This window comes from Pinus tabuliformis, chromosome 4_1 (assembly GCF_031772625.1).
Source record: "Pinus tabuliformis cultivar Carrire ecotype Pingquan chromosome 4_1, CPIR1, whole genome shotgun sequence".
NCBI lineage: Eukaryota > Viridiplantae > Streptophyta > Pinopsida > Pinales > Pinaceae > Pinus > Pinus tabuliformis.
Window position 1 is genome coordinate 270,902,250 of NC_142303.1, and position 16,035 is coordinate 270,918,284.

Consider the following 16,035-nt stretch of genomic DNA (forward strand, 5'->3'; position numbering starts at 1 on the left):
ACATGAAGGTGTATGTAAAGGTTGTGCACTTGGAAAGAATATCAAGAAGTCATTTCCAAGCAGTGATAGTAGATCCAAAGAAATCTTGGATCTGATTCATTCTGATGTATGTGGTCCTATGTCAATGAGATCACTTGGAGGCTCGTTATACTATGTAACGTTTATTGATGACTTCTCTCGTAAGACGTGGATATATCTCATGAAGACCAAGGATGAGGTCTTCACCAAGTTTCAAGAATTCAAGGTTGAAGTAGAGAACTTGACAGGTAAGAAGATCAAGATTTTGAGATCTGACAATGGAGGAGAATACACTTCAAAAGAACTTGTTGCCTTTTGTAAAGAAGCTAGGATTAAGAGGGAGTTGATTGTCCCCTATAATCCTCAACAAAATGGATTGGCTAAAAGAAAGAACAGGTCCATTGAAGAATTTGTCAAGCATATGATGCATGATCAAGAATTGTCGATGTTCTTATGGGGAGAAGCATCTTTAGCAGTTGTATATATTCAAAATAGATGTCATCGTCGAATTCTGGAAGATATGACTCCTGAAGAAGCGTTCACTGGACAAAAGCCAAAGGTTGGGCATTTGAGAATCTTTGGTTGCCTAGTTTACATCCATGTTCCTAGAGATAAGAGGAAGAAGCTAGAACCTTCAGGAAAAAAAGGAATATACGTTGGTTATAGTAAATCATCAAAGGCTTATAAAATCTACATTCGAGAGCAGCAATGGGTTGAGGACCGAGGTTAGCTGGGACGTTACCTTTGATCAAAGGGTTGCATATTGGAAGTCTAAAGAAGTTTCTATGAATTCCAACGATGAAGAAAGACATGAGGCTTCTAATGAAGAAAGTTCAAGTTCTATAAAACATCCTAAGGAGCCAAAAGGACCTTGTGAACCTATAGAACCAGTTGTTGTTCCTGAGATCAGGAAAAGACCAACATGGCTTAGATCTATATTGGAAGAAGTAGAACGACATGCAGCTCTACCTGGCACATCCAGAGAAAGTAAGAAACATAAAAGGTTCTCTAGTTATGCAGCTCTTATGACTAATCTTATTGATGCAGAACCTTCCAATTATGAAGAAGCAACTAGCCAACAAGTGTGGAAGGAGGCTATGAATGAAGAATATCAATCCATCATGAAGAATGATGTATCGGAGATTGTGCCAAGACCTGAAGAGAAGTTCGTGGTAACTTCCAAATGGATATACAAGATCAAGCAAGTTGCAGACGGAAGTATTGACAAATACAAGGCGCGATTTGTGACTAAAGGGTTCTCCTAGAAAGAGGGAGAAGACTATGACGAGACCTTTACTCAAGTTGCTAGGTACACCTCTATTAGATCTATTATTTCTCTTGTTGCTTCGTTGGGTTGGAGTTTACATCAGATGTAAACACTGCTTTCCTCAATGGTGTAATTGAGGAAGAGGTGTACATAGAGCAACCTCAAGGTTTTGAGGTGCATGGGAAGGAGTCTCACATTTGTAGGTTGAAGAAGGCCTTGTATGGACTCAAGCAAGCTCCAAGAGTTATATGTTGGTGATTTGTTTCTAACAAGTGTAGAGTCTCTCATTATTCAGTGTAAGAGGCAATTGGACTCTAAGTTTGACATGAAGGATCTTGGCATGATGCATTATTATTTGGAACTAGAAGTATCGCAAAAGCCTAGAGAAATCTTCCTTGGTATGTCATTAAGAAACTTCAGAGATTTGGCATGATGGGCTATAAATCCATGGCAACGCCCATTGTGACTATTTTGAAGTCAAGAGACTTTGAATCCAAGTTGGTAGATACATCCATGTATTGGTGGTTGATTGGCTAATTGACGTATTTGGTTAATACTAGGCCAAACATTTGCTTTGCAATGAACACATTGAGCTAGTTCCAGGTGGAACCGAGACATGAGCATTGGAAGGCAACAAAGCACATTTTGAGATATCTATGTGGTACTATAAATATGGTTTGAAATATGTCTCAAATAGTGACATATAGCAGTAGGGATATACAGACTCTGACTGGGCAGGTAGTGCAGATGACAGGTAGAGTACTTCAAGAGTATGCTTCAGTTTGGGCTCCACTATGATATCTTGGATGAGCAAGAAGTAGAAATTTGTCGCACTCAACAAATGTTGACACCTAATCCGAAACGGATGAGGTGAAGCCGGACAGTCATCTAGAAGATGAACTGATCCGTTTTGTACTTGTATAAATAAAGTGCTAGCTAATGAATAAAACATCAATCAGTGTTTTCTCTCGTTCAAATGAGGAGTTACCCTGGCCTGACATGGTATCAGAGCCCAGGTCCCAGTCCCTAAAATAGTAGTAACTCCTGTCTTAAGAGCTGCTCTGGCGTGATTCCCTGGCTCTGCCTCTGCCTTTGCCTGAATCCGCTGCCCCTCTGACCAGAATTCTCTGCGCTGCCTCTGACTGCCCTGCGCTCTCTGACACTGCCCTCTCATGAGACTGCGCCCTCTGTATTTGAATAAACGTTTGTATCTCTGCGCTTGAATCTAATGAATGCATCCGTTATGTGAACTCCCTTGTGCGTTCCTGGACATACCTCTGCGTGATTCTTTGCAGAATCCCTGAAGCTTGTTTAGCCATCCCTCTGGTGCCTCCACGCATAAACGTATTGATCTGAATTTATTACCGGCGTCATATTGTTCATGGAACTGTGGTACTGAAGTCTGCGCTGCGTTATTTGAAGACAAGAGATTGAAACTGCGTTTTTTATATAGACTGCATTGTTATATGCGCATTTTAAATGACTGAAGCTGCGTTGTGTTGAAGCTGCATTGAAGCTGCGGCCTGCGTTTTTATTGAAGCCTGACATGGAGGTTCCACCGTGAAGCTGCGCTGAAGACTACGTTTATGAAGACTGCGTTTTTTATTGACTGCATTTTTTCATTGAAGACTCTCGGCATCCGTGGGTGACTGCATTTTCATTGACTGTGTAATGGTGACAGCGTTTCCTTGGTTCCGTTGAATGTTTTTTTTTAACGCATATAAGACTATGTGTGATATATATTATGCGTTGAGTACTGGAGGAGCCATTTCAGATGAGGTATAGTATAGCTAACGAGAAATCGATATGGGCAGCGGCTACCATGGCGTGAAGCCCCTCCAGGATACCACAGCGTTTTCATGTGATATATATATGATATATATAGATATATGTGAGCAGTTATATGTATTTGAGCGCCCTTTGTTTTTTGAACAGTGATATATGTGAGCAGTATTTGAGCGCCCTTTGTTTTCTGAACAGTGATATATGTGAGCAGTAATATATATTTAAGCGCACTTGTTTTGTTGAACAATGATATATATGTGAGCAGTGATATATATATACTGTTGGAATGTTAGAAGAAAAATAAAATGCATAAGGCTATCATATAAGGATTTTTAATTTTTTTCTCTCTCAACAGAAGTGTTTTTGGCAGAGATTTTTTCTACAGAATGCATTCAATCATTTCTATGGTCGGAATAGTTCTCACTGGCAAGGAGAACTATTCTGAATGGTCCCGGATGGTAAAACACACCCTTATCTACAATGAGCTGTGGAAAGGAGTGTGTGTCGGAGAAGAAGACAGAGACCCTGTGCAGCCCACATCAGACAAAGAACTCGCCATTTGGGAAAACAAGAACAGCAAAGCCTTTGCATTGATCGCAGCATCCGTAAATGAGGAAGTAAGTCGTCATATTTCATCCTATTCCACTGCCTTTGAAGCTTTACAAAAGCTGAAAGAACTCTATGATACACATTCTGCACTTGAAGTTGTTCAACTCATGATTAAACTCTTCACTCTTGAACTGAAAAATAATGATCCTCTTACTCTTGCATCTGAAATAAAGTCTATAGTGCATGATATTAAATCCACTAAGGTTGAGCTGGATATCTCTCTTATTGCCTTCCTCAAAGCACTCTATCCTACCTACTCTAACTATCTTGAGTCTTTACAAGCAAATGGAAATCTTAAAGATATAACCTTTGACACTCTTGTGAAAAAGTTTGCTGAAAGAGAGAAAGCCTTTGGAAAGAAAACAGTCCCTGAATCTTCTGAAGAGACTGTTTGCCTTGCTCACAAAGAAAAGAATCCTGCTCAAGATTCTACAAGAGGAAGAGGTGGACGAAGAGGAAGAGGAAGATACTTCAGAGGCAGGGGGGGCAGACATCCTCAAGCAGAAAAGGCAGATCTGCATTGCATTCGCTGCAAACGAAATGGATCACATGATGCTTCTACATGCAAGCTACCATGGGACAAAGTTGAGCAGAGAAGAAATCAGCAGAAAGGTAAAACTGATGACACAGACAAAGGTAAAGCACCTGAATCCGCTCACTATATTGAGGCACAATGTAACATTGGAGTAAATGAAGATCTGTTTAATGCTTCACTTACTTCTTCGAAAAATGACTGGTTGCTTGATTCAGGAGCAACCTGTCATATGACTCATAGGAAAGATTTCTTTGAAGATTTCACTGACAATGTTGATGGAGCAGTATACTTTGCAGATCAGTCAAAAATCAAGCCATCAGGGCTTGGCACAATCAGGCTTAAACTGCCTGGTCTTCCAGACTTTCTTCTGGATCATGTTCTATATCTCCCACAGCTGAAGAGAAACTTGCTGTCCCTGGTCCACATCCGCCAGCAAGGTCACTCCATTCACATGTTTGATGGCAAGCTTGAGGTAAGAAAGGCATCTGACCACTCACTTGTCATGAGGGGTATAGAAGAAGAAAGACTCCTTAAACTGCAAGGAACCTCTGCTCATGCACAGCATTTTTCATATATTTCTCATCATGAAGAAGGTGCACTTCCATCAAGTTTATTATGGCATGCTAGATTTGGACATTTAAACTATGATAGTCTCCGCTTGTTGAAGAAAAATGGTGTTGCTGGTTTGCCTACAATTCCTAGAAAACACAAACAATGTGATGCTTGCATTCTAGGAAAGCATATCAAACAGTCTTTTCATGATTCACATTCAAGAGCACATAGGAAGCTTGAACTTATTCATTCAGATTTATGTGGTCCAATGCCTGTTCCTTCTGCAAATGGAAATAAATATATCATGACATTTATTGATGATTACACCAGAATGTGTTGGGTTTACTTATTGAAGAACAAATCTGATGCTTTTCAAACATTCAAGAATTTTCATAAGTGGATTGAAAATGATGCACAATCTCATATTGGGTCTATTCGCACTGATAATGGAAAAGAATATACATCAAATGAATTTGAACACTATCTTCGCCAACATGGGATTAAACATCAAACAACTGTGCCTTATAATCCTCAACAGAATGGTGTAGCTGAAAGAATGAACAGAACAATTTTGAATATGGTACGATCCATGCTTTTCTTCAAAAATGTAAAGACAATGTTTTGGGCTGATGCTGTTCTATGTGCTGCATATATAAAGAATAGATGTCCATCTAGTGCTATAAGAAACAAGACTCCTTATGAATTGTGGTATGGACATGTTCCTTCGGTAAAACATCTCAGGATATTTGGTTCCACCTGTTATGCTTTAATACCAAAGGTACATAGAAACAAACTTGGTGCTAGAAGTCGTAAGTGTATCTTCCTGGGGTATTCAAACACATCTAAAGCATACCGCCTTTATGATGAAGTAAATAAAAAGTTTGTTTTATCTAGAGATGTCATTTTTCTTGAATCATCCAAATCTGACAGTGTTGTTGAGCGGCAACTTGATCGCCTGGATAGATTCACAAAACCGAAATCATTTCAAGAGTTTGATAATCAGATTCCACATCTTGAAGGGGGGATTCCTATACTAGATCAACATATGGAATCTTCTTCTGAAGAACAACCTCCCCTGCATGACACTCCAACAACGGATGATGCTTTAAGTGATGTAATTGATAGAATTGGGAGACTCAATCTTGATTCAGACCCAACTCAATCAACAGAACAGCCTGGACCATCTCAGAAAGGTCCCCCAAAGTGGCTGACAAAGACACTTGAAAGTGTTCATCCTGATGAAATTGGAAAAACAGGAACCAGAAATTCAAACCGACAAGATGGAGGTGATGTAGATAACTCTAATTCACCTGTTGATATGGATGTTACTTATGATTGTGAATTGAACTTGTCTACAGATTTTGAACCAACTTCCTTCAAAGAAGCTGCTTCTCATGATGAATGGAAAGAAGCGATGCAGAAGGAGTATGATGCCCTCATAAAGAATGGCACTTGGAAGCTGGTTGATCCTCCATTTGGAACCAAACCAATTGGCTGCAAGTGGGTCTACAAGAACAAGTACAAAGCTGATGGCTCACTTGACAAGCACAAAGCTAGGCTTGTGGCAAAAGGTTTTGCACAGAAGGAAGGGGTCGATTATGAGGAAACTTTTGCTCCCACAGCAAAATGGGCCACCATCCGGACACTCTTTGCACTAGCTGCTCAGAACGGTTGGAAAGTCCATCAAATGGATGTAAAAACTGCATTCTTGAATGGAGATCTAAAAGAGAATGTTTTTATGTCCCAGCCTGAAGGATTTGCTGTGAAAGGACATGAACACAAAGTATGCAAACTTGTGAAGTCCTTGTATGGCCTCAAACAAGCACCTCGAGCCTGGTATGAAAAACTAACTGAGCATCTTCTGAAACTCAACTTCAATCATTTTGATCTTGATGATGCAACTTTATTTGTCAAGAAAGTTGGCAAAACAGTTGTATATCTTGTGGTATATGTAGATGATCTTTTAATGACAGCGAACAATGAAAGCTATATTGCATCCATAAAGAAAGAATTAGGAAAAAATTTTGAAATGACTGATTTGGGCTATGTTCATTACTATCTTGGCATTGAAGTAACCCAACATCCAAAGTCCATATTTCTTTCTCAAAAGAAATACATTGGAGATTTGTTATACAGATTCGGCATGACAGAGTGCAATCCCCTTTCTACTCCAATGGAACAAAACTTGAAGCTCACATCTACTGAAGGAAAGGAATTTGAGGATGCAACAAAGTATAGACAGCTTGTAGGAAGTCTCATCTACCTCACTACTACCAGACCAGACATTTCATTTGCTGTTGGAATCCTCTCCAGGTTTATGCAAAGGCCTTGTGAGGGACATTGATCTGCTGCAAAAAGAGTTCTAAGGTACTTGAAGGGAACTCAAGACCTTGGAATCAAGTATACACAGGTGGACGACTTCAACTTGATTGGATACTCTGATTCAGACTTCGATGGAGACAAAGAAACTGGGGTATCTACTTCAGGATATGCTATGAGTCTTGGATCAGGAGCTGTCTCCTGGAGATCACGCAAACAATCAGTACCAGCAGATTCCACAACAGAAGCAGAATACGTGGCAGCAGCTGAAGCAACGAAAGAAATTGTGTGGCTCAGGAAAATTCTTGAAGATTTGCAGGTAAAACAAATACAATCAACTCCACTCATGATTGATAACACATCTGCAATAAAGTTGGCCAAGAACCCAAAGTTCCATGATCGTACTAAGCACATCAATACTAAATATCATCTGATCCGACATCATGTTGAGGCCAAAACAATCCATCTCCGTCATTGTTCCACAAACGAGCAAATTGCAGACATCTTCACCAAAGCGCTTGGAAGAGAAAAGCTTGAAAGATTCAGAATGATGCTTGGACTCACCAACATCCCTTCAGATTAAGGGGGGGAATGTTGACACCTAATCCGAAACGGATGAGGTGAAGCCGGACAGTCATCTAGAAGATGAACTGATCCGTTTTGTATTTGTATAAATAAAGTGCTAGCTAATGAATAAAACATCAATCAGTGTTTTCTCTCGTTCAAATGAGGAGTTACCCTGGCCTGACACTATAGAAGCAGAGTATATTGCAGCCAATGAAGCTTGTATTGACGCAGTGTGACTTTAGAAGTTATTTGCAAGATTGTTCAACCAGAAGTTGGAACCGACCGTGATATATTGTGACAATCAAAGTTGTGTGAAGCTTTCAGAGAATCTCGTGTTCCATGACAGACCGAAGCATATTGAAATCAAGTACCACTACATCTGTGACATAGTGCAGAAAAGAGCAGTGAGGCTCAAGTACATCTCCACTGATGAGTAGACAATTGATATCTTGCTGAATCCTTTGTCCAGAGATAAGTTCGTATACTTTAGGGACAATCTTGGGCTTCTAGAGATTGTCCCTCTAGTTGAGAGGGAGTGTTGATTTGGTAGCATCATGGACAGCCATTCTCCCTATGTCAAAGATGTTGACCAGTTAGGGAGAAGTTGTTCTCCCTATGTCAAAGGTGTTGACTAGTTGGGAAGGACAATCCTAGAAGCCCAGGATCACTCAATTGAGTGTGTGGCTTTCAGCATCAGGCTCAGTCTCTCCAGTTTGGATGAGGAGCTCATTTAGCATCAGGCCCAGTTGCTCAGGTAGAGTGTGGCCTTTGGAGTTTCACCGAGTCAAAGAGATTGACCAGGATGGTGAACCAAGACTAGTCTAGGTCAAGAGTAATGACCAGTTAAGTCAGTGGTACCGACCAAAATTATGATGACTAGTTGATGCTAAATATCATGCCACACATCAAAAGTATCGACCAGGATTATGGGTCAATGGTATCGACCAGTTGTGGTAATTAGTTGACGCTGATATTGATGACGATGTTGATGATGATGTCAGAGATGTTGACAAGATGCTAATGATGTCAGAGAAGCTAACAAGATACTAATGATTTGTTATAACCTTTTGTTAATTTGAGTAACATGTTCTTTGCCTAGGTCAATTACTTCAATAATTCATAAGAGCCCAAGTTTAATTCCATCTTCTTTCATTAGCAATCACATAAACTATTATCTCATTGACAGTAATTGAAGAAAGAACATAAATAACATATGCAAAAGACAAGCCAAGACAAGAGAACACCGGGATTGGCTCAAGCCAGGGAAAAACCCCAAGATGGGGAAAACCCTTGATCAAATCTTCTTATTATTAATATCAAATGTTCAGCAGAGAAAGAGAGGGAGAAAAATACAATCATTGACAAAGAGGTAGCCCAGGCAAGACTTCCATTTTGTCTTCAAACAATAGCAATCAGATTCTTCCCTAACCAGAGATCAATAGAAGACAAAGCAGCTACAAGGAAGTCTCCAAATAGAGTTCAGTCCTAGTCCAATTAGAGCGGCCTTCATAACTGATTATAATGAACCCAAAAACAGATATATACTAGGCAGTCAAGCCTGGTCAATGTGATAATGTAACAACAGAAGATCTCGAACTTGGTTAGGTCTTGATTATAGTCCACATTAGCCCATTCAGTTTCCTTCAACAGGGTTTCCAATCACTGCGACTAGCATCCTTCTTCATGTTGCCTGTCATGACTGCCTGTAACTTGATTTGTTGTGGGAATAAGGCCTAATGGCTCCTCTAACTAGCCCAGAATAGGCCTGCGGTCCTCCTGTAATTACTTCAAGGCTTGTGGCCTATCCAAACAGGGAGAAAACTACTCAAACCATCCACCAATATGCCTCGGCCTACCCCTATTGCATTTCGAACCCATCAAGACCCACAAACAGGCCTCCAAACAACCCCTAGCTACCTTGGCCCTGACCTCCTTGTGCTGCAGCTGCCATAAAAGATGATTCTTTTGAGTTTGATGCCCATACAATGTGTCTAATGAGGATGGAGGACACCTATATATATATATATATATATATATATATATATATATATATATATATATATAACAATTTGTCCTTATGGAGGTGAAGCCGACCTTGACACTAGGAGGCAAATTTGAATTCAAAATTTTCAATTTTCCCACCTTAATAAGATCATGTCCTGTAGAATTTATTTTAAATAAATGAATATTTTTCCTTATCCAAATCCGGTGATCTTTAGGTTGATTTTGGTCCTCTCGAAAAGAAGAATTCAATGCCACAATTATCTTCCCCAAAGGAACTGTACAAAGTGGAATTTGGCCCTAGTTGCCAATTTTAACACCTTTCCATAGAGAAATTTGTCAACATGAGAAGACCTATGACAATCATTATGAATACCTCCCTAGTTAAGAGGAAGTGTTGAATTTTGTAACTATGGTTGTTCTTCATAATGTATATTTTGGCCCTTGATGTATTTATATTGATTATTATAAAGCATGTTACTCATGCTAGAGTCAAAAAATATATATATATATTTGAGTCATGTCCATACAATGTGTCTAATGAGGATGGAGGACACCTATATATATATATAACAATTTGTCCTTATGGAGGTGAAGCCGACCTTGACACTAGGAGGCAAATTTGAATTTCAAATTTTCAATTTTCCTGCCTTAATAAGATCATGTCTTGTAGAATTTATTTTAAATAAATGAATATTTTTCCTTATCCAAATTCGGTGTTCTTTAGGTCGATTTTGGTCCTCTCAAAAAGAGGAATTCAATGCCACAATTATCTTCCCCAAAGGAACTTTACAAAGTAGAATTTGGCCCTAGTTGCCAATTTTAACACCTTTCCATAGATAAATTTGTCTAACTCAGAACACCTATGACAATCATTATGAATACCCCCCTAGTTAAGAGGGAGTGTTGAATTTCGTAACTATGGTCGGTCTTCATAATGTATATTTTGGCCCTTGATGTATTTATATTGATTATTGTAAAGCATGTTATTCATGCTAGAGTCAAAAAATATATATATTTTTGAGTCATGTCCATTTCAACTTTTTAAAAGAAGAAAATTTGAATTTGAATTTTTGGCTCCAAATTTAGTCAAGTCGGCCTCACTCCAAGTCAAGTTGGCCCAGGCAGAGGTCACGCCCATTCAACCTAGCAAATCACTATATATAGACATTCTACCTCCTCCTCAAGGCAACAATTCAATCTCTCTCATCAAGAATCTTTTGAGCATCCAACCGAAGGACAAGAAGGACAAGGACGAAATTCATCTATTTCTCTCTCTATCTAGATCGCACGAGTGGAAGGATTCTATCTCTCCAATTCACACTATTTTCCAGTAGTTGCAGTCACAAGGGCCAAAATTTATGGGCAGTTGCAGGGGGTCGAAACTCTGGGTTTCTAGCAGTGTCTGGGAAGCCAAAATTTGGCCTAGGGAAGAACAAGAAGGCAAGTTGTCGGATCATATTGGAAGGCTTGACTTGGAGGGTTTGACCATAGATTTGTTAAAGGTTAGTTTGACCTAGTTGTTGACTAGAGATTTAGGTGTGTCTCTTGTTGAACAGACGAATTTCTCTATTGAAAAGGTTATTGCGTTTTTCCCCTTAGTGGGTTTTCCCAGGGTAAATATTGTGCTCTCTTTGTGCATTGTGATCTCTATTGTTCTACTACTTTTATATGGTTGAATTTTTGAAGTATAATTACTTAATTATATATAGGAAAAATTAAAAGAAGATCAACATCATTATAAGTAATTATTAGTTTTTCATAAATATTGTGCTTGTATCTATTACACTTGAAAAATGAAAACCTCTCTAGGAGTGTAATGTAGTAGGGCAATTTTTTGTCCTAGGGTTTGTCTTGATGGACCAGGTTGTTTAATAATTACTCTTTTGCTAGTTCAGTAAGGACTCAATTAATTTCCTTTCAACAATATGGTATGAAATGGGTAATATTAATATTAATATCACTGCCAACATGAATTGTGTTTGTTCCTAATAGGTCGCAGGTTTGAACCTCTTTCCCAGCCATTACGCTTTGGACCATAGCATTTTTAAAGAAAACAAGGCTGCCACATGGCAACCACATATTATCCCACATGTCAGTCATCCACAGTGGTTAATCGACACCAAATTCTCAATTCAACAGTAAATAATTCAGTGAGCAATTATAATTTTGTTATGAATTGAATTCAACAGTATATCCCACAGTTCCAAAACAAAGTTGTACCAAAAAAAATCGATCTTGCATGTAATTTTGAACCCTAACTACTTTAGATTTGGCTACCCTCTTCCTTCCCTGTTTGCTTTTCAAATTCAGGACATGTGTACTGTCGGGATTTCTCAGAACCCTCTGATCTCATTACAAGTTCACAAATTGATCATCGTATGATGAAAGATCTTCCTGGGCTTTCCTTGATATGTTCTCCATTGATTTCGTTCACAGACTCAGCAGGAATGTCATTATTCCTTAGACAACCCTGATGCTAAACAAAATGGATTCGTTGTCCAAGTTCGGAGATCAACAATCCGTTGTTCCTTAGACGGCCCTGGTGCCAAGAGAAAAGATAGACTTCACTTGTTCAGGCTCGAAGATCACTAGTTCGTTGCTCCTCAGACGGACCTAGTGCTAAAATAGACTTCGCTAGGCAAGATTGCGATGTTCAAAATAGTTTGCGTATCATTAAAACCCTCGTTGACTCCTTGTGACGTATTCCAAATAAGGGTCTGAACTCTTGTTGTTCTCTCAATAACGACATAGAACTTTGCTTCTTTTGTTGGTAGAACCCATGTGACCAGATAAGATATGAAAAGAAACTTTGTCGCCTATGTCCAATCCAGAATTTGCAATCCAACAGATTCGTTGTTTTCAACAAAACCTTATGCCCAAATAACAGAAAACAATCCTTCCGGGGTTTTTCTTCAATTGATTCTTGTGCCACAACAAAGAACTAAGGGAAGAAGAAGAAGATGTCAACTAGGGTGGAATCTTTCACCACCAAAATTGACAAGAGAGTATGGGGTCTTAAAACCCTCAAGGCTAATGCTCAAAACAAAATGAAATGATCCACACTTGATGCTTCAAAATGAATCCAAGTCTCTTTTATTTATAGACTTTCCTTGAGGGGTTTCACTTTCTTATGTGGTTGAGTGTGTCTTGACTCTTACTCAAAGCTTTGGGTTTTTTAGCCCAACTTACCCAAAACTCGCCCACAATGGGGGTTTTTGGGGTTTTATCCCCTTTTTGAAGGATTATAGCCTACAGGGACAAATAGGCTACTAAGTCCATTGGTCCCCAATTCATTGAGGACATCACAAGGAGACCAACCAATATTATCGAGACTAGTTTTGAGTTGTCATACCATACCTCAAGCCACAGATTCTCAGACTCTTAGAGAGACCAACTCCAAAGTAGAGCACAATGCACCTCTTGTCCATCAAAATTCCTCCCAGTACCAATGGAGCAACCAAAGATCCATTTGAAGTTTCCTCCTTTCGACCTCATAACCCCCTGAGATCATTCAATCATACTCTGCCATGGTTCCAAAGGACTCGCCTGACAACGAGTCAGTGCCCAATTCGCCCCCTCGCTCTAAGCCATTGAACTCAAGTGACTTGACATCATCAACCTCATTGTCCGATATCTCTCTCTCTTTCGACAGGTTTTTGACGTTCTTTCAATTCTTGGACAAATTCTTTTGGTATTTTATATCACCATAACTTTGTCACATTTTTATACATATATTCTGATGTTGTACTTATGTAGATTTCTATATTATTTTCAGCATTTCTAGAAGTTGCACTTGCATTCCCACATTATTTTCATACTAGTTGTACTCTTCAGTCCCATTGACCTACTTTTGTGGTCATTTGTCGGACATTAATAAAATTATCTTACCTTTATCTCTCCTCATTTCTTGTATGAGAAACCTCCAGAGTTTCTTGTACATTCCCGCTTCTCATTCTGTTTCCCGTTTCTCATTTCTTGTAACATAGTCTAGACTGTCCATACAATGCAGATTTTCAATATTAACCAGTCTTGAATTACATAGACGACACCATATATTATCTCAAAACGGCATGGATTCTACTCTGTCAGGTCTGTTAGTTGTATGCTGTAAAATTGGGTTGAGAAAAGCAAAATGAGTGTTTTTTTCTTGTCTATTATACACATGCTAGTAAAACTGACTCAAAAGACTCGAAAGATTCGTATTTGACTTGCAGGTCTCAAAAAAACAAAGTCAGGCAGGGTTAAGACAGAGTCTGAAGAGCTGACTTGGCTTGGTTTACTCCAAAAACAGAGTCAGGCAGGGCCAAGACAGAGTCTGAAGAGCTGACTTGGCTTGGTTTACTCTAAGAAACGGAGCCAAGCTGAGAATCCGAGTGGGTCTTCGTCAGTCTCAGAAGAGTCTAGTAACACTGACACAGAATTGTATTGTTTCAAAGAGGATGAGGATTGGTGAGTTTGGCAGAACAGTTACCTCTAAGACTCGGCACTCGAGCCAAAAGAAGTCTGTGCTATGAGTGTGGGGAGCCAGACCTCGAGCAAGTTTCTCAAACAACTTCCAAAAGAAAAAGGATGGTCGCAAATGTTCGCTAGGGTTGGGTCCAATATCCAATGACATATTCGATACTTGGAGTTTACAATGTAAAGTCCATAAGTAACCAATATTTCAAAAAAAATTATCTTTGAGCATCATTCAGAAAAAGTTTTCAACTTTACATTTTATTTTTAAGCAGCACACTCTGTAACAGTGAATAAATAGCAGAAAACCTTAACGAGAACAAACCTAGAATGGTGTCAAGAGCCTTTAAGTTGGCAAGAGGATTATCCTGCACAAGAACAGTAATGGCCGCCACTCTATCGGCCGTTGTCCCCGACTTCTGCGCCATGGACACCATGCGCATATCCGCACTCTTTCCTTTTGAAATCTCGTACTCCAAGACGTACTGATCCATCAGCCGCTGAGCCAGCTGGCGTTTCGTCTGCAGCAAAGCTTCCCGTGCCGGCTTGGTTAAATTAGCAGACAAATTGGCGTCTGTGGAAACAAATTTTGCTTCGACGGTAGCTGCGCTCGCATACCATGGGCTCGACAATGAGTTCGGCTTCATCAATGGCAATTTCGGGAGCTTTTTGTCGGTGTCAATATTTTTGCCGACTGTGTCATTTTCGGCCACATGTAAAGGACCGTGACCTCTCAAAGGACCTTTGCCTTCCTCTCCGTGACTTCGTTTACCCTTGAAGGCTTTAAGCTTACCAGGTTTCGAGTCATTCTTTACCGTTTTAAGTTCCGTGGATTTGGCGATGCCGTTATTTTGGCCGACTGTGTCATTCTTAGCCGCATGTAAAGGACCGTGACCTTTCAAAGGACCTTTACCTTCCTCTCCATGACTTCGTTTACTCTTGAAGACTTTAATCTTACCAGGTTTCGGATCATTCTTTGGCGTTTTAAGTTCCGAGGGCTTAGCAGATTGTTTTGAAGCGAAATTTTTAGCTGGTTTTGACGGTTTAATGGACCCCTTTTTATGAAAATCGGTGTCATTAAAGCCGACATTCTGAGCATCAGAAATCCCTGCGAGGCCTAGCGAAGAAGCGAAGGATGCCACTTCGTCCTTCAGAGCATTGGCATCGACTTCGGCATTTCTTGGGTTTTGAGGAGCAGGTTTTGAGCGTGAGCCTTTCACAACACCCATTGCTTTGATTTCCTCTCTGGTTCGAATGATTTGATCGCGGGCGGGGTACGAGATCATTCAGGCTCCCAGAATTGAATCTGGGAATGTAAGAAGGTCGTGTAATCTCTTTATTTTATTTTGGACGTATCCCCGTAACGAGCAAATAGGGCAAAGCGTATATCCGGTTCTCTTAACCGCGGATTGAAGGTTTTAATAAAGATTAAGGTTTGCTTTTCCATTTTATGTTATGTTAAAATAAAATATTATAATAGATAAAATTAAAGTATATCGTCACTTGATAGTTTGAATTATACAGCATGTATAGGTATGTTTAATGTAAGGGGTTTTAGTGTTATTTTTTTAGTGGTTTTATAGATTAAAATTTTATTATTCATTTAGGTTGGATTTGGTCCTTTTTTTTGGTTGTTGATGATTTTGTTTAATAGCTTAATTCAAGCAAAGTAAAAAGGGAGTTTGCTAGGTTGGTTCGACTCCTTCATTGCTACAAGTTTAATGTAGCAAGGTTTATATTTTTTTAGTTGGTTACTTCTTATATCATGGGTTGGGTTTTATTGGATGATGTTTATTGAAATAGGTGGTGTAAGTGTTAATAAATAATTTATTTGTTATCACAAAATATAGCATGTTAGTGTAGAACTTTATTGAAATAGGTGGTGTAAGTGTTAAAAAATAATTTATTTGTTATCACAAAATAT

The 16,035-nt window shown here is 39.3% G+C and overlaps 1 protein-coding gene across 1 annotated transcript in view; it reads right to left on the bottom strand.

Annotated features, from left to right (window-relative positions):
• Window positions 1–15,486, bottom strand: part of EDA25 (CCAAT-binding factor) — a 327,784-nt gene extending 312,298 nt beyond the window's left edge. The window contains 1 exon segment of the mRNA XM_089419585.1: window positions 14,437–15,486. Within this exon segment, the coding sequence (XP_089275711.1) occupies window positions 14,437–15,397 (961 nt within the window). The 5' untranslated portion in view covers window positions 15,398–15,486.
• Between the last annotated feature and the right edge of the window lie 549 nt (window positions 15,487–16,035).